This window comes from Urocitellus parryii, chromosome 7 (assembly GCF_045843805.1).
Source record: "Urocitellus parryii isolate mUroPar1 chromosome 7, mUroPar1.hap1, whole genome shotgun sequence".
In the NCBI taxonomy this organism is placed as follows: Eukaryota; Metazoa; Chordata; class Mammalia; order Rodentia; family Sciuridae; genus Urocitellus; species Urocitellus parryii.
The window spans coordinates 179,476,954-179,495,637 of NC_135537.1; the positions used below are offsets into that span (position 1 = coordinate 179,476,954).

The 18,684-nt window shown below is 61.7% G+C and overlaps 1 protein-coding gene across 1 annotated transcript in view; it reads left to right on the forward strand.

Moving 5' to 3' along the window:
• The window catches only part of Mgat5b (alpha-1,6-mannosylglycoprotein 6-beta-N-acetylglucosaminyltransferase B), a 58,334-nt gene that overhangs the window by 27,207 nt on the left and 12,443 nt on the right, over window positions 1-18,684 (forward strand). The window contains 4 exon segments of the mRNA XM_026404866.2: window positions 398-567; window positions 14,744-14,861; window positions 14,863-14,876; window positions 16,223-16,356. Coding sequence (XP_026260651.2) covers window positions 398-567; window positions 14,744-14,861; window positions 14,863-14,876; window positions 16,223-16,356 — 436 coding nt within the window.

Here is an 18,684-nt window from a genome sequence, read left to right on the forward strand (position 1 = left end):
CACCCTGAGTTCTGCAGACAACTTGTTCCGATCAGGCAGAAAAGTCATGGCTTCTGCCTGGAAGTTTTGGAATAAAAGTCTGGGGGAGATGGTGGTCCCGTCCGTTCATCTGTCCATCCACCCGTCTGTCCATCCACCCGTCTGTCCATCCACGCATATACTGGAGAATTCTGTCTCCCCTGTTTATTTGTCTGCGTCCTCTCATGGCCTGAACTGTCTCTTGTCTGTCTTTACCGTTGTCTGTCTGGAACATAACTCCTGGCATCCCCAGTACCTGGTGGTGACCTTGGCCTCCCAAAGTGCCCAGTGTCTCTGCCACTGGTCCCCCAGTTGGTGGGAGGGGGGAGGGCAGAGGTCTGCTGCCCTTCCACTGACCTCTTGTGTCCCGCTGACCCAGATTCTCGTCCACATTGGCTTCCTGACCGAGGAGTCCGGGGACGTCTTCAGCCCGCGGGTGCTGAAGGGCGGGCCTCTGGGGGAGATGGTGCAGTGGGCGGACATCCTGGCTGCTCTCTACATCCTGGGCCACAGCCTGCGGGTCACCGTCTCCCTGAAGGAGCTGCAGAGGTGAGTGCTGGGGACAGCCACTGCCCTGGGCTGGGGCCAGGAAGTGCTTAGCTGTGACATAGTCACGTCACCACGGTTTCTCTTCTCGTGGACCTTTGGAGGGGATCTCTAGTTCTGCCCCAGGGCCTAAGGAAGGCAGGCCCTGGAGTCCTTCGAGTGTGAATCCAGTTTTCTCTGTGAACCCGTTAACTTATTCTCAGGGGTTTCCTAGCAGGAATGAGATTCCTCTCCGAGTCGGCCTTCCATCTTGGTGACGTGTGTTTCTAGATGTCACTTTCTTCTGAAAAGTCCCTAGTGCTGATGCTCCGGGGCACAGAGGAGACTTTGAATGGGGACAAAGCCATCAGCGATCTCAGGTCACTAGGGCCCTGGGAGCTCCTGTTGGGGGCAGCTGTTCAACCTTGGCAGTTCGTACCCACCCTGGGCTCTGCCAGGAACCCAGGTGGACTTCCTGTGGAGCAGTGGCATTGAATTCAGAGAGGCTGGACCCAGGGGGTGTTTTGAGGAGGCCACTCAATGAACTCGTGGTTGGGAGGTTCTTATCCCTGAGGCCTGAGGCCACATGCCAGAGTGATTTTTAGGTTAGTGTGTCTCCAAGAGGCTCAGGAGAGAGGAACAAGTGAGTGGGGGTGGGGCAGGCCCACGGGAATCACGGTGCAGCGGGCAGCGGGCTCTGGAGGAGGAGGCGCCCACTGCAGCCTCTGCTGGTGAAGGTCACCAAGCCCCTAGGCGAGGAGCCAGCTGGGGAGCTGTCCCGAGTGCTGGTGCTGAAACAGGCGAGCTTCTGCTCTGGGCAAGGTGAACAGCGCGCCCCTCACTGGGGATCTCGCCCCCGTGGCATCTTATCGACGGGTCCTGCGGTTCACGTGGCACAGGCCACTTCAGAGCAGAGGTGTGCCTGACTGCCTCCCGTCAGCGCCCGCTGCCGCAGGGGCACTCTGCCCACCCCTGCTCCCTCCAAGCAGAGAGCTCAGGGGGTGCACAGGCGGTCCGTGGAGCAGAGGCCACCAAGGTAGTCCCCGTTTGCAAAGAATGAAAAGGAGACCTTTCCCCAGCCTGGAGGCTCCTGCAGGAGAGTCGGAGGGTGGGGAGGAGGAGGGAGAGGAAAGGGCCCCGGTCAGGGAGCCGTGGCCTTGGCTAAGGGAGCCAGACCTGCCTCAGGCAGAGCAGCAGGCAAAGCTCTCTTGGGTCCTCAGAGACCTGAGATGCAGCGGGACTCCTGAGGGCATCTGGAGCGCCTTGTCCCAGGCTCAGCCACACCAAAGCCCTGGTGAGTGGGGAGCACTGTCCGCAGGCTGGAGGACGTGCTGCCCAGCCAAGTCTGACTGGGCAGGGCCTGGCCCAGAAGCTGGAATGTGCTTTGGTTACTGATCCCTGGAGGAGACGGGAGCTTCTCCTGCCTGCTCCTGGCAGCCCACACAACGTCCAGGGGACCGTCCAGCTGGAGAGAAGCAGCGAGCTCAGGAGTCCTCAGGAGTCCTCGAGGGCAGACATTTACCCCAGTGGTTCCTCTCAGCCTGTGGGGGCTTCTCCCTCAAGCCCTCACCTGCCCAGAGCTCTGCCAGCCCTCTGGCTGCTCCCTGGGGCCTGGAGTGGCCACATTGCCCATCCCAGTCCAGTGCCTGAGCAGTGACCATGGGGTGGCTTCACTTGGAGGCCCTGGTGAACAGGCCAGGATTGGGAGATGCCCCCTGCTGCCATCCCTGTCACGACTCATGTTGCACAGGCGGGTACACATGTATGCACGCACGCACGCCCACACACACGTCCCTCCACACAGGGCACATGCTCAGGCCGCCTCGCCGTCACACACATGCGTGCCTGAGCAAATGCTTGCTCTTCATACGCACACAGTGGGCCTCTCCACACCCCCTGCACACACATGCACACACATGCACACACATGCACATGCTCCCCCTTCCCCGCAGCCCACAGAGAGCCGGACCCTCTCCCTAAGCCTTCACTTCTTGACAGGCTCCTGCTGACCCCAAGTCCCAGAGGCAGGGTCTCCAGAGAGCGGGCCCCTCTCTGACTCTCCCAAGGCTGTGCGACGCCCTGGCCTGAGGTCCCCCGCCGGTGGGAGGGAGCATCTTGCTCAGACAGGACCGAGTGGTGTAAACGGCTCAGCCCCCACGGGGGATAGCCTGAGGAAGGCGCTTCCTGCATCTATTACCAGATACGGTTGACAACAACTAAAAGCTGTTAAAAATAAAAACAAATCCGCCTTCCCCAGGAGAATTCCCCAGGTAGGTCCAGGAGGTCATCACCTGGGCTCTGAGCCTGGCTGCAGCAGGATGCCTGAGAGCCAGGTCGGGCCCCTCCATTAACAGATTTGGAAGGAGGGTCAGTTTCTTAATGCCCCCCCGACCCAGGGGATTACAGTGAGCACCAAGAGTTGGGGAGGGCCAAAGCTCAGCGGTCTCCCCCAGTACACCACCCGGTGGCTGTGGGCTGGGCACACTGAGGAATACCAATGGGTCTGCACTGACCAGCACAAAAGGACTATCCTTAGTGTCCCTGGTGTGGGACCTGTGGGGTGGCACTAGAGCCCGGGTGGGGCTCAGGTCTAGAAGATTTGGAGGGTATGAGGATTCCTCCTTCAGCCTCTGCACCCCTGAGGCTCCCGGGACACCCTTGGTGGCAGGAGCCGGGAGCACTAGGGTGAGGTGAGTGCAGGGGTGGGCCAGGGAGGCCCCTTGGAGGTGGCCAGATAGGTGGGCCTCTTGTGACCTTCCTGGGGGTGGGGAGGGAACCTGGTGGCCTGCAGTGTGCTTGGTGCCACGCCCTTTTGAAGGTAGGGTGCTTTTCTCCCTTCTTTATTTGTAAAGGGGGGCGTATTGGACCCTGCAGTTGAGGGAGGGAGGCAGAGGTGAGGCCAGCGTAGAGGCTAAGCTGTGAAGGCCTCCGTTCTCTGCCAGGGCCAGCCTGGCCTCCTGATGTGGGCCCCTCCTGGGATGGGAGATGTGAATTCAGCAGGAGCGGTGTGGGACCTCCTGGAGCCGCTGTAACCAAGACAGCAAGTGGGTGGTCCTCTCACCCTCTGGAGGCCAGGAGTGTGAGGTCCAGGGGTCTGCAGGCCTGCCTCCCTCTGAGGCTTGGGGGAGGGTGTGCACCAGGCTCTCTCCTGGCTCCTGGTGGTCATCTGGCTTTCTCTGGTGTGCCTTGCCCCACCCAGACCTCTGTCTCCTCTCTGCCGGGCCTCCCTGTGTGCAGGCCCACATCCAGACTTCCCCTGCTCGGCAGACACTGGCCCCAGGCTCTGATTCAGCTGGGATAGGGCTGTGAAGACTGACCCCCACAGAGGGCCGCACTAGGAACTGAGGGTGGGGACTTCAGCTGGGCCCGGGAGGCGGGGATCCCGGACAAGCTGGTAACACTGAGCCTGGACGGGGCCTGCGCAGAGACCCCGGGTCACCCCTGGGGCCTGCAGGGAGGAGGAGCAGGGCCAGCTCGCAGCCTGGGAGCGTCTGGGAGCCGCGCAGGCTGGCTTGAAAGTAGGTCAGCGGAGGCAAAGGTCCCTGAATTCCCCATCTCAGCTTCTGTGCCCGCGGCGTCGCCCTTGGCTGGCCATGACCCGTGTGGGAGGGCGGCCGGATGAAGACCGGCTTGTACCCTTGTCGTAGTATCATAGACGCACACGGCAGGTGTCGCGGCCACTGACCAAGCGCCAAGGCTGGACCGGGCCGTCCTCTGTCGCCGTGTCCTGGTGTTTTAATTAACGGGCTCACTGCAGTGAGTCCGCGGCTTCTCTGCGGGGGGCCGCGGGGACCCGGTGGCTTGCAGGCAGATGCCCTCTGCCGGGACAGGGACGCCAGACACGCCCCCGAGGGAGGGGCCGGCCAGGGCCCCGCCCACCCGCTGCCTGCCCACCCGCTGCCTGCCCCGGGTGGTCGCGAAGGTCCGCGTCCCTGGGCAGCCTTCCCTTCCCGCTGGCAGAGATCAGCTGTGCTCATCAGTTTTATCTGCATGATTTCAAGCGTCATTAATCGTACATGGCACCAGAAAAACGCCGGCTCTTCCTCCATCCATGAGTGAAATTGGGTTTAGTGGAGAATTAGTCGACTAAACCGGCCCATGAGGGGAGTCTGAGAGGACCAGGAGGGGACCCTGGCCTGCCAAGTGTGGGGCCAGGCTGGGAGCTGGTCCCCAGCCAGGGACGTTGTTCAAGGGGAAGACCCGGCAGGGTCCCCAGGGATGACCGCAGTGGGGACCACATCTTGTTCCCCTGGGCAGTACTGCTGGACTAGCCAGAGGCAGCAGGCTTGGGGTTTGAACCCGGTCAGACCTGGCTGTGACCGACTCCGGCCCATCCGAGCCGGGGCAGAGCGGCCCAGCTGGAGCTGAGCAGGACCAGACTCAAGCGGGCAGCTCCAGCCAGCCGCCGGGGAGGTGCCTGTCTCTGGGGTGCTGTGGTGTCCAGGTGTCCTTGGACCTCATGTGCTGGGGACCTGGTCTCCAGAGTTCTGTGCTGATGGCATTGGGAGCTGGACCGCTGGGCAGCGTATTGGTGGGCTTTCGTCTCCGTGGCCAAATACCCGACGTGAACTCCTGGAAGGAGCAGAGGTTTACTCTGGCTCCCGGTCTCACCATAGTTAGCCCGTGGTTAGCTGGTGCCATCACTCTGGGCCTGAGGTGAGGTGGGACATCAAACTGGAAGGGCATGGTGGAGGGGAGTGTCCCTGAAGGAGGGTCAGGGCGGGGAAGGGACCTGGACTGTCCCCAGTGCCGGCTTCCTGCAGCGAGGGCCCACCTCCCAGCACTGCATTTGGCTGTCAGAGGGGTGGTCCACCACACTGAGGACTCCCCGCGGAGCTCAGGCCTCCTGTCTAATGGTGGCATCAGAGCCCCGCCTCCCGCCTCTGGATTTGCTGCTCTGGGAGCCTTGCTTTAGACACGGGAGCTTTTCAGGGACATTCCAGAGAGGAACTGTAACAGGAGGTGACTAGGAGAGGTGAGAACCTGAGGGTGGGGCCCAGGGGGATGGCTTTATCAGAGGAAGAGAGGCCCATGAGCACATTTGCCTTCTCCTGTCACATGATGCCCTCCTCTGTGATGTCAGGCCCCCGATGGGTGCCAAGGAGATGCTATCCGCAAGCTCTTAAACGTCCAGTTTCCAGAACTGTGAGTTAGATAAACCTCTCTTCTTTCTATGATCACCCAGTCTGTGGTATTTAGTTACAGCAACAGAAAATGGACCAACAGGGATGGGGGCGGAAGAGAAGCACTGAGTTTGGGGGCCCGTAGGAAAGACCTTGAGTAGCTTCAAGCCTATGATTGGCAGTGCCTGTGGCAGCAGCTGGGAGGTGTGGAGTGCAGAGGGAACCTTGGAAGCTGAACCCAAGTGTGGATGAACGGCTGAGTGGCAGGGAGGCTGGAGAGCAGAGACTGGAGAAACCCGCACTCCCAGGCCGAGAGGCAGAGGCCAAGGGGCAAAGCAGAGGAGTTGGACACCGCGGCCAGAGAGGGTGCTTCAGAAAGGACAGGGTGGCCAGAGATGCTCCTCACTCCTTCAAAGTCAAGCCAGGGGCTGGGGCTGGGGCCCAGTGACACAGCACTTGCCTGGCATGTGTGAGGCACTGGGTTCGATTCTCAGCACTGTGTATGAATAAATACATTAAATAAAGGTTCATCGACAACTAAATGTATTAAAAAAATAGAGTCCAGCAAGGTGCTGGGCACGGTGGCCACACCTGTAATGCAGTGGCTTGGGAGGCTGAAGCAGGAGGATCGAAGGTTCAAGGCCAGACTCAGCAAGTTAGTGAAGCACTGAGCAACTCAGTGAGACCCTGTCTCTAGAAAACATAGGTTTAGAAGGGGCTGGGGATGTGGCTCAGTGGGTAGGTGAGCACCCCTGGGTTAAATCTCTGGTACCAAATTAAAAAATGAAAATAAAATAAAGTCAAACAAGGAGACAGAAGTGTCCAAGAAATCTGGCCACAAGGAAATCGTTGTCGACCCTAGAAAGAGCCATTGATTGAGTCGTGGGGGCAAAGGTCATAGACTCAGCCACTGGGAAACAGCTCGTGAGAGCAGGTGCTTCCTGGGGGGCTGGGGGGGAGTCCCAGGAGGGGCAAGAGTCTCCCCGGGGCTGTGGCTCACAGTGCCCCAGGCTGGGTTTATACAGCAGAAGCCCACCAGCTCACAGCTCTGGAGGCTGGGCTCCTGCTGAGGCTGGGAGGCAGAGTCCCCTGCAGGCCCCATCCCCATCTGCGGCCCTCCTAGCTTGGAGATGGCCGTCCCTCTGCGTCCCCACTTCTCTTGCCCCTGCGCGTCCTGGGTCCGAGTTTCCCCTCTGTGTGTGGACATGGTCACACGAGACGAGGGGTCCCCGGGTGACCTCACCTGGACCTCACCTGTCACCGTGTGAGGCCAGGTTCGTGGGTGCTGGATAGGGCGTCAGCAGCGTTGGGGAGACACGTGGCGCCACCGGGGCTGGCCTAGTTTTCAAGGGGGAGAGCTGTCAGCAGGTTTGAATGAGGGCGTGAAGGAGGCAGAAGTGGGGAGAAGTTGGGTGCTGAGGAGGCAGCCTCCGCCCGGGGTGGCCAGGAGAGAGGGGGGAGCCCAGGGGTGTGGGTGCTGGTGGGCACGGAGCGGGGGCCGGGGACAGGGCGGGCGCTCGCTCTGATGGTTTCCCTTCTATTTTCATGGGGAGGGGAGCATTTGCTGGAAATGGGGGGACGAGGAGGGGAGGAGACCAGCTCCGGGCTTGTCCTGGGTCACCCTAAAACCACAGAACACACCCACACCCTAAAACCACAGAACACACCCACACCCTAAAACCTCAGAAGACACCCACACCCTAAAACCACAGAACACACCCACACCCTAAAACCTCAGAAGACACCCACACCCTAAAACCACAGAACACACCCACACAACCCCACCAAGCGGGACGGGATGCCGAGCGGGCGGAGCTGGGGAGTGTGGTGTTTCAGCTCCTTCTAGTCTTTGCTTCATCTTCTGGAGGCTTGGAATAGTTCGGATGTTTAAGTCCATGCGATAGGAAGAGGGAGAGAAGCACCAGCTCCTTCCTGGGCCGAGCACCTGTGACTGGCGTCCCCAGGGGAGGAGCCAGGCAGCCAGGCGAGCGACTGACCCACGGGGAATCCCAGCCCCCTCCTCTCTCCACCTTTGTTCTGCTGTCCAGGGCAGGGGTGGGCATTGGGCCTGGCCCACTGTGTGGAGGCACCTGGGGCCAGGGAGCTGGGGCACTTGACGGCCCCGCCCGCCTCCCTGCCTGGGCACCGGGCGCAGGAGGGGGCTTTGCCAGGGGCTGGATGGATGACTTCAGTGTTTCCGCAGGAATCTGGGATCTGGGGTGGGGCTGCCCTGGTCCCAGCCCCTCATTCTCCCTTGGGGTCCCCGGCCTCCCTGCCCTGCTGCCCTGGAGAGGGTCGGTTGTGTGTCCGTCAGGCCCCTGGAGAAGCCGCACCATCTGCCCTCAAACCTGGGTCCCTCCCCAGCCCTGCCCTGGTCCCCTGGGTGAGCAGGCAGCTACAAAGGAAGACGCGGTTAATGAAGCCCCGGCTGTGGGCAGGGTCTGCGCACTCGGGCGGGTGGGGTGGCCTGGGGGCCAGATGGGGTGCCATGGGGCGCTGCTTCCAGGAGGCTGAGGTTGGGGTTCTTCCCGGGAGCAGGCGTCGGGGTTCTGAGGCAGGAGAACCCTGTGCACCCGGAGAGGGTCTTGTCAAATGGGGACAGAGGAGGCTGGTGAGGGGGACGCTGGGCAGAGTGGGCCTGGAGGGCAGCACCCACAGGAAGGGCCCCACCCTGCTGCTTGGGCCTCAGAACTGACCCTCCAACCACAAAGGGGCTTTGGTCAAAGGGAGGCAGCCTCCCGGAGGCCAGACTGCTCTCTCCTCGGCCCTTTTGGGAAGGACTCAGAGCCCTCGCCGTCCCCTCAGGGACACCAGGCTTCGCATCTCTCCTTTCAGCCCACATTTCAGGCGAGGTTGGTTTTGCTGGGGCTGGGAGTGGAGTCCTGCCCGTCCTCTGCCCTCCAGGGGACGAGATGGACTCATCAGAGCCCCAGGAAATGAGCTCCACCAGGAACTGAAGGAAACTTGATATCAGGCCCGCCCTGGGAGCCTGGAGATGGCCTGGGGCCAGCCTGGCGCCAGGAGCCGTCCAGCCCTGGGTGACTGGGCTAGCCGCTGGGCGGTGGTGCGTGGCAGGCCTGGTGTGGACGGGGAGCCTGGGCCGTGCTGAGCCTCCACAGGCGTTTGTTATATAAATGGGCCAGTCTGCAAGATGTGCGGGAACAGCGGGGGCCACTGTCCCCCCCCCCCCCGGCCACCCCCCCCCCCCCCCCCCCCCCCCCGCAGCAGCAGCCGCTCCCGGAGTCCAGGCGTGAGTCTGCGGATTCGCTGGCTCTCCTGGGAGCTGGGCCTATTCTTAGCCCTGAGCTCGCTCACTAGGAAAAAACACCGGGGAGAACGCGCTGGCCTTGGGCAAGGTCCTGTCGTGGCCGTGGGGGTGGGGAGACACCTGCCCTGGTTTTCCCTCTGTCCTGTGGTCACTGTGGCCAGTGGTGGTTGGATAGGCTCCCATCTTCTCTGAGCCCCTTGCTCCAGGGGTCCTGGCGGCTCTCCTTGGCAGGACCCCCGAGGCACTGGGGCATGTGGAGGTGTCCAAGGACACTGCCTTTACAGGAGCAGAGGAGCCACCACGGGTGGGCCATCTTGATGGCATCAGGAAGCTCCTGTCGGGCGGGGGAGGGTCAGCCCATCCTGAGCAGGAGAAGAAAACCCGCGGGAGAATATCATTCCTTCCTCATGAGCGGTCCCAACCTCTGCGTCCCGAGGCGGCTCATTAGGTGCCCAGTTAAATCTCTGGCTCCTTCTCCTGCCCCTGGTGCTGTCGGGAAGGAGAATGGGGCCACCGAGGCAGGCAGTGCCCACGATGCTCAGGAGGGAGGTGGGCACTGGACGGGCTCAGAGGGCCAGCAGGTGCCTGGGGAGAAACGTCCCGGGCCGTCCCTGCCGTGCCGTGCGTTCCCAGAAAGCAGATGTGTCCAGAGAAGCTGAGGATCCCTGTGTGCGCTTTAGCACTGGAGCCAAAGAACTCTGAGCGCTTTGTAGGAATTCGTTTTAATTAGGTCCTTCCCACACAGAGAGAGGAAGAGAGAGAGACAGAGACAGAGAGAGAGAGAGAGAGAGGGAATGTTTTGTTCCCAACTTTGAGCGCTACCTGGAGAGATTATTTCTAGCCTAGACCAAAGGCACAGAGAGAGAGAAAGCCAGAGAATTTTTAGCTTAGAAGAGACCGGGGAGGTTTGTCTGAGCAACATGTCACAGAAGTGGAGGCGGACACCCGAGGACTCGGTGTCCAGGCAAGGCCACCAGCAGGTCCATGGGGGAGCTCGAGCGGGGGCTTTCCCGCTGCATCAGAACTCAGCCTGTGGATTCCTGGCCCCGCACCCCCAGGCTCTCTGCTCCCCCTCCTCCCATTTCCAACCAACTGTTTGATCCTTTAGCGGAAAGCTCCCGAGTCATCCTGCTCTGGGTATTTGCTGAAGCCCTGTGTCATGCATGGCCAGCTGGGCACCCCGGGCAGGTGGGGGACCTCAGTACCTCTGGACATGGAGTGCTGGGCACAGGAGCCAGGGACGTGGGCGGGGCAGCCCTTCTGTCTTCATTATAGTGAAGCACACGTCCTGTAAAATCCACCATCTTAGCCATTTTTTTGGTGCATGGCTCAGTGGCTGTAAGCACATTCAGTGTCCCGTGGCCATCACACCATCCAGATCTCTCCTGGCAAGACGGAGACTCGGTACCCATTAAATGTCATGGCCCTGTCCCCCACCCCGACCCTGGGCTTTTGTAGGTAGGCCAGTCTGGGTTGGGCACAGGGGCCAGACAAGAGCCAGGTGGCTGTAAGAGGCTCCATTTCCTGGGGCTGCCCCTCCCCCAGGCCCAGCCTGGGGACGCAGAGAGACGCCTAGTGCTAACCCCTGTACCCCCCTCCCCCGCCCCGTTGGCCCCCCGGGAATGCGCCTCCTGGTGGCAGTGGGTGTGTTAAAGCCTCTTCCTAGCGATATGCTGCCCTGCACCGCTGCCCAGGCCTTGGGGGCTCAGAGGCCCTCCCCTGGACATGGCCCTGGAAGTGCAGAGGCGCCCGGCAGGGTCCCGCAGGCAGCACTGGCCGGCTGGGCCTCCCCAGGCCCCGGCTGGAGGTTGTCGGGGACGGTGCTTTTCAATTCCTGCCATTGCTCCAGCCAAGCACTTAGTGTAAAATTGCCATCAAAGCGAACGTGAATTACGGCGATAAGCCCGCAGCCTGCTCTGACCCTCTGGGCTCTCCACCGCGAAGCTCAGATTCCTTGTGACAAGAGCAATGAGGTTCTGCAGGCACTTCTTCAGCGAAGTCACCTTAGATTGAAAGCCCTCGTCCTCCAGGGCCAGGAGACCCGGGCTTCCACGGACACCTGGGAAGGGGACTCTGTTGTCTCTTCTTCCTGCTGCCACCGGCTCTGGGGCCACGGAGGCCCCAAGTCCAATGTGGAGCATGCAGAGTGACAGGATGCCCACAGGTCACACCGCGTCACGCCCAGGTTGACAGCCTCACCTGGGCTCCTCCCCCAGCCTCTGGGACAGTTCCTTCCCCCGTGAACACAGAAGGTATTTACTGGGCCAGATCCCGTCCCCAGCCCTGGATTTGAGGATGACCTGGTCCTGCCCTTAGCAGGAAGGCGGCGGCTCAGGACAGTCCCCAGCTGTGACCAGGCCTAGGGTGCAGAAGTGGGGTGCCTACGGCTCAGGAAGGCTTCCTGGAAGAGGAGGCCATGTGTGAATCAGGAGCAGAAGGGAGAAGAAGCTTCTAGGCTGAGAGAAGTCTGTCAGGGAGGAACTGCAGGAGCAGAGGGCCTGGAGGGTGACAGTGACCGAGGTCCTGTTGCGCCTGTCTCCTGCACCACAGGAGCAGGAAGTGAGAGCTCCCTGAGGGTGTCTTGCCTGGCGTCTCTCCCTGTCGCTGGCTTTGTCAGGACCCTCTCCACGCTGGGCAGCTGCACCTGGGAGGCCCCGGGCTCTGGCTGCAGCGCCCTGCTGAGGAGGGCTCCCTGCCCACCCCAGTGCACCCACAGGGCGTCCTGCGCCACCAACAGAGGCCACCACAGCCCTTGGGGACCGGGCTGGAGCTCCGGCAGGGTGGGGAGAAAGCTGGGGTGTGGCCCAGGGGCAGTGGGAGCCCGGAAGGCCAGAGCCCTGGGAGACGTGCCGGTTCCCACCGCAGAGAGAGCTCTAGAAAGGCCGCGACGGAGGGGGACAGGCAGAGGCCACGTCACAGGTGCCTGGGGAGAGAGGGCCGGGCCTGAATGAGGTGTGGGGGCCGCACTCAGAGAAGACTCGCTGGACTCGGTGTTCTCCAAGGAGACCAAGTGCTCACGGCCGCGGAGCTGTCACTCACTGTCTCACGACCCAGGGGCCCACCTCGGCTCGTTTTGTCGGTCTTTTGCCAGAGAGAAAATGAGGCTCCTGAGGCCTGTGACTCACCCAGGGCAGCGGCAAAACTGGGACTGGAGCCGCATCTCTGCTGGTGGCCCGGGACTCGCTGACCCTCCATTGTGCAGTCTGCCATCTAGGGGCCTGGGGTTGGCGGAGCTCCGCGGGTGGCAGTGTAGACCCTGGAATCTGACTGCCTGGCTCCCACCCCACCTGCACTCCTTCCAGCCTGTGCCATCTGGGCAAATTGCTAAACCTCTCTGTTTCCTGCTCTGCAAAGGGGAATAGAACGTGGAAGGGTCTGATCTCTAGGGTAGCTGCTGAGATGAAATGAAGCATGGGGAATGCAGCCAGGAAGGTGACGGGACGAAAGCAGGAGGCGTGGACAGCAGCACAGAGTCTTAGGGGATTTGCTTCCACCCCTCTGTCCTCAGGGGCCTTGAGGTCTAGGGCTAGGGTCAGGGGCGTGGGGGGGTGTCGAAAAAGGAAGCCCTGGGACAGGACACACATGGCCTGAAATCCACTGGGAACACGGGAAGGGCCACGGAGTCCCCGTGCAGGCAGCGTCCCTCAGGCCACCTGTGGCCTTTCCCCCGGACTCGGGTCCTGAGGCTCAGGAACAGAGCGCCCTTCCTCGCTTCTGTAAGGGACGGCGGTGGGTCACCGTGGCCCTTCCTCTGCGGCTCTCGGTGGGTGGGGGAGTGAGGAAGGAGGGACAAGGACACACGGTGGCCAGCTGGAGTTCAGGGGGAACTTTTGGCGTAAGGAGCCAGAGCCCCGCGGGGGAGAACTGAAGGGCCACCAGACATCTCGCAAGGTCTCTGGGTGGTCTCTGGGTGGCGGGAGCCCCTTCCCGGGTGTTTGGGCCTGGAAGCCCTGGCCAGGCTCCTGGTGGGTTAGAGGGGGGAGGGGGAGGAGGGACCAGGCCTTTGAGGTTCACAGATAGGGACGGGAGTGGCCATAGGCTTTCTCGGTCCTCTGTCCCCGTTAGCAGCAAAGCTTCTGTCCTGTGGGGGCGCCTCGGCCAGGTGGGGTGCTCTGGCTGGTGGGGACACGGGGGCCTCCCACTGTCTTGCCCCGACCCCGTCTCTGCAGGGCGCAGGCCCCCGTGCCTGGATCTCCACGGTGGCCAGCTCCCCCAGGTGACCATGACATCATCAAAATGGCACCACTTTGGACGGTGTGCTCAGGGGACCTGCCCGCCAGCCCCGCCCCACCCAGCCTTTACCCTCCATGTGCTGAGCGCCTGCGGACAGCGCAGAGCCTTCTAGGCGGGGACTTTCCCACTGGCCAGCGTCGGGGGCCCAAGATGTAGCCCCGGGATCTGACCATGGTGCCCTGTCCAGGCGCGTCTCCTCCCTGGCCTGAGGTCACTGCAGGGTGGACCCCTGAAGCAGGGCCTCCAGGACCTCTCCCAGCAGCAGCGTCTGAACCAGATCCGAGGGAGGTGGACAGCCCTGGTCAGAGGCAGAGGCTGGGCACGTCCAGCCTTGGGAGGCCTCTCTGCTCTCCGGGAGCTGCTGGGAGGAAGAGGAGACTCCCCGCCTGCAGCTCCCTGGGGAGGCCCTTCCCTGAGCTGCCAGCACCTGGCCGGCTGGCTCCAGCCCGCCCCAGGTCACACCCCCAGGCCACACCCCTCCTGTGGCTCTGCGCTCCAGGACTTGTGCTGTGCGTCTCCGTGGGGCGCAGGGCCTGGCACACACATGCAGTCAGGAAACGTGATGGACGGGAGGACCACAGGGAGGGGCGTCTCGGGAGCTGGCCCTGGTTCCGAGGCCCTGGGCTGCTTCCTCTGGCCTGGTGGTAGGAGAAGGTGGAGGGAGGGGTCCCTGCAGCAGGTGACCTGCTCCCTGGCTCAGGGGCCAGTACACACCCACGGAATGTGTGACGCAGACAGTGACCTCATGCCGGCAGGGGAGAGATGGGGAGGAGTCGGCTCTGGGGACTCCCGAGGGAGGGTAGAGGGGCTTACGTTGGCAGCTGTGGTTCTGTCACCAGGGCTTGGAGCCCTGCTGCTGTGAGGTGGCTGAGAAGACAGTGACTCTAGAGGAAGCCACAGGGCTACAGCCATGTCCCTCCAGGCCGGGTGAGATGAGGTGACCCCAAGGCTCTAGCAGAGGGACCCCACCCCAGTCTGGCCAAGCGCCAGCTGCTCAGCCACCAGAGGCAGCGCTGTCCCAGATGAAGACTGCGTCTGAGTGGTATGGCAGGCCACAGGCAGCTCCCAGCCTCAGAGGACTCTGGGCCCGTGGGCAGCGGGTCCCTAGAGGCCAGGAGAGCCAGGAACTGCCAGCAGCCCGGTCAGCAGAGCAGGACTGTACTGAAGCAGGAGGTTTGGGACCCTTGGCTCCAAACACACACTACAAACATGCTAGGACTGTAGCCAGCGCTTCTGGCACTCTGTGAATTAGTCTCCCCTCTCTGGGCAGTCACAGCCCTGCAGGAGGAGCAGGTAGCCCTGGCCAGGTATATAGTTTGGCAAGGTAGCTTGGGCTAGATCTCAGTGCCCCTTGCCCCTGGCTGGACTCCCTTGTGCAGTGATATACCTGCACAACTGTTCACAGCCATCCATCAATTCCTGTCCAAGAGTGCACTAACCTCACTGCCTTTTTACACCTCTCTCCTTTTTCACCCTGGGCTCTAGGAACTGGGTGGGCTGGAGGCCCTTCCAGGCACAGATCTGATTGAAAAGGTGAGTTTCTTGAAGCTCAGACTCTCAAGGGCTCTTCTCTCAGTAACTTAGGGGTACCGCCAGGCCGGGGGAACTGCCCGCTCACCATGCCCCTGCCTTTCGACCTCATCTACACCGACTACCACGGCCTTCAGCAGATGAAGCAGCACATGGGACTCTCCCTTCAGGAAGTACCGGTAAGAGGGCCTGGTGATGGCGGTGGGGACGCCGGTGTCGTAGACCCAAGGAGAAAGCTGCTCCCCACACCCTGCCGGACAGCCAGCTGCCCAGGGCACTGTTCTCCCTGCCTCTGCCCTTCCCTTTCCGGCTGCTCCCATCTCACAGGAGCTCTGCCCCTTGAGGAGGAGGAGGATGACCAAACCAAGGACAGTGGAGAGTCCTCCGTGGTCCCTGGGCTGCATGGGGCTGGGGCTGGGGTCACCTAGATGGAGGGGGCAGGGAGTGGTGGAAAGGAACTGGATGCCCCAGTGGAGGCGTGGCCTCCGCTGTGCAGGGGGTGGGGGCGTGGCCTCTGCTGTGTAGGATGGGGGCGTGGCCTCTGCTGTGGAGGACTGGGGGCGTGGCCTCTGCTGTGAGACTGGGGCGTGGTCTCTGCTGTGCAGGATGGGGGCGTGGCCTCTGCTGTGCACCTGGTGGGCCACGTTCTGCACTCCCCTCTCTCTGCACCCCCTGGGTCGGGAGCCAGGCCCGAGCCATCGCTCCCTGTCTTCCTGCAGCCAGCGGGATGCGGGTTTAATTTAGCACAGAGAGCCCTGCTATTTATTATGTTTGCTCCAGTCCCACTGCCTATCCCACATGATTTTATTAAGGAAAAAAAAAGTGACAGGCAGCGTTATTGCTTTTATTATTAATGCGCGTTCTCTAGGCACGCAGCGCCCTCCTCCCGCCCTCCTCCGCCCCTGATCTGCCAGCCTCAGCACTGGGCGCCTGACTGGGGTTACTGGAAGGTCGCTGGGGCGGGACAGCGTCCTGGGAGGCGGAGGCCCTGCCTTACCTCAGGGCCCACTTGCAGGCGGGGACAGAGGGATGTTCTGCGGCCTCAGAGCCCGGGGCTGGCTGCTTCCACAGAGGCAAAGCCCCCGGGGCTCGGAGCCTTCCCCCAAGGGCAGCAGGGGAGGTGGGCAGGCAGTCCTACCACCCAGCCCCTGCCCAGGTAGTCAGGCTCTGGGGCACTGACCCCCAACACGGTCCCCACAGGACCCCAGCCAGTGCTGGGGGGTGCAAATGCTATAGGTGGGCCCCTGGGGAGAGCAGGGAGGGACCCCCCTCCAAGTAGCTGCTCCTGGGCAGCCGTCGTAACAGTTTCTGGACACCAACTAGGGACCAGGGGGCCAGGACGATTGGGCTGTTGTGATCCCACTTGACTGGGAGGTGACACGGAGAGGTTAAGGCACTTGCTGTGGTCACACAGGGAGGCCAAGCTCTCCCACTCCTGGCACTACCCTGACCCAGCCACTGGCCAGTTAGAGGGCTCGGGACACACAGAGGAGCATGACCCTGGTTCCTGATCCCTGGGGGACAGGTGCCGAATCCGGGTCATCGACACCTTTGGAACAGAGCCCGCGTACAACCACGAGGAGTACGCCACGCTGCACGGCTACCGCACCAACTGGGGCTACTGGAACCTCAACCCCAAGCAGTTCATGACCATGTTCCGTGAGTGCCGGGGGCGGGGCCGGGGCGGGGCCGGGAGGAGGCGGGGGCGGGGCCGGGGCGGAGCTCGAGGTTGGGGGTCTCGGAGGAGGCTGGCTCTCTTCTTCACTGTGGGGGGGGGTGCAGGCGCAGTGGGGGAGTGACACGTGCTCCCAGCTCCCTGTCAGTGTGTGTGACCCACCCAAGGCCAGGAGGGCACTGCGCACACAGTGCAGGGCCAGGGGTTTGGTGTCCTTCCAGGGACACTTGCAGGGTGGACTGGACAATGGTGATGGGTGGCGAGGAGCAGGCCAGCTTTTCCAAGCAGAGGGCCGTACCCGAGTCCTGGGCCAAGTTAGCCAAGACACTGGGGTCCCAGCCAAGCCCCAAAGGTCCTGTTGCAAAGCAGGAGGAGCTTTAATCAGTGTGGCCATACTGGGCGGGCAGCCTGAGGCCCCACATCTCAGCCCTGTCTTGGGGATGAGGGCTCTGGGTTTCAGTGGAGGCAGGGAGGGGGCGAGGTGTGGAGACAGTGTAACTAAGCAGTCTTGGTTCACCTGTGGCCTGGTTGATCTCTCCGAGGTCCTTCGAGGTGGCTCTGGAGGGTCCTTAGTGCTCCAGGGGGCAGTCACATTATGGGTGATCTGCTGCCAGGCCCCACTCGCTGTTCCTGAGAGGTGCCGGGCAGTGGCTGGGGACTGCAGCAGCTGGCAGGCAGTGTCCTTGCAAATCTCAACAACACCTTAGCTTCTCTTACCCGGGTGGGGCGGTCCTGAGAGGGGACGAGATGGGTGAGGCAGATCCCCTAGAGCTAGCTGTTAGAGTGGCCACGGTGAAGGCCAGGTGAGGGCCAGGCGAGGGCTGAGCACCCTGTGTTTTTAATGAGACTCTGGAATATACACACCCACTGCCCTGTTGGATGCCGCATCCTGAAACTGAACCTTTCCTTGGCAACTCGGGTGGGTTCTGTCCCCTGGTGCACGGCCTGCCCTTGGGGGACGCCAAGGTGTGTGGAGCCCCTGGTTGAGGGTCTGTCTACTGTCACCGTTAACTGTGACTGTCCTGGGTCTGTCCTCCAGCAGCATCTTGCACGTCTAATTTGTGGCTCTTTGAAAGCTCTGGGCCAGAAAGCCAGATAAGCACCCTGGGAGGACTGAGCCTAAATTAACGGCAGGGTCCGGGGGGCTTGCTGGGAGTGAAGTGTACGGTCTCTCTTTAGCGGTCAAGTTCCTGGCGTCTCCTTGGTGCTTGGAAGCTTTTCTGCCATGTTCTAGGCCGGATCCCAGAAGATGTGACTTCTGAATAAACAAGGAATGGCTTGCCTGGTTCCCAGGAGGGGGGAGGATGGGATGTGCCTGAAACTTGTGGAGTCCCTGGGAGGGAACTGAGGCCCAGAGAGGTCTAACGGCCCACATGAGGTCACACAGCTCTCCGGGAGCCAGACTCCCTCCTCCCTGCCAGTCTCCGGGTTGCAGGAGGCTTCTTGCTATGATTTATGTAGGATGGGTCCCAGGGAACAGACTTCTGGAAGGAGGGAGAATGTGGGGGAGGGAAGGGGTGACCCAAGCTGGGGATGTGGAGGAGCTACAGAGTCAGAGCCCACGTGGAAGGACGAAGCAGATAGGAGGCTGGAGAGATGACCCAGGGGATCAGGGAACAGGGGAGCAGTTTCTTTTAGCAAAAGGCCTTCAGCTTGCACTTGGGAACCACCCTAGGCTCCTGAGCTAGAGCCATGTCAGGGGAAAAGATTTTATATAAGCATGTTATCCTGGCATTTGGCCAAAGGAGCGGTGGGAGAGGACGGGGAAGCAGAAGGTGGGTTAAGAGTCCCCTGTGGTGACCTGCCCTGAGAAATTAAGACTTGTCCCAGGTAGATCCTGCAGAGTGTGCCTTTCAGACCCGACAAACTCCTACTCATCTTGCAAAACCCCAAGTCCCAGTCTCTTCTCCAGACCCCCCACCCTCCTACGCCCTGCTCTCCTGTTCCAGTGAGAAAGCGCTGCCTCTCCATCTTCACTCTGGGCCAGTCTGCATGGGGCGCACCAGAGATCACGAGCTGATTTCCCCATAGATCAAACCACGGAACAAGGGCCACTAACTGATTTATGTTAATCTCTGGAGGGTCCTCGGAGAATGTCAGCTGATTCAATTGAAGAAAGAAGGGGCAGGAAAGGGAGAGAAGCTTGCCAGTTAGGATTCACCAGGCCGGAAGCACACCTTGTGGGAGGGGCTGCCTCCCCCCACCCTCCCTGCCCCAGGGGCTCTCGGCTTCACCGTCCTTATTGTTTTAATTGGTCTTGCTGCTTCCCTGGTGGTTTGGAACCTGTCCCTTCTGGTGGAATTGGTAGAAAG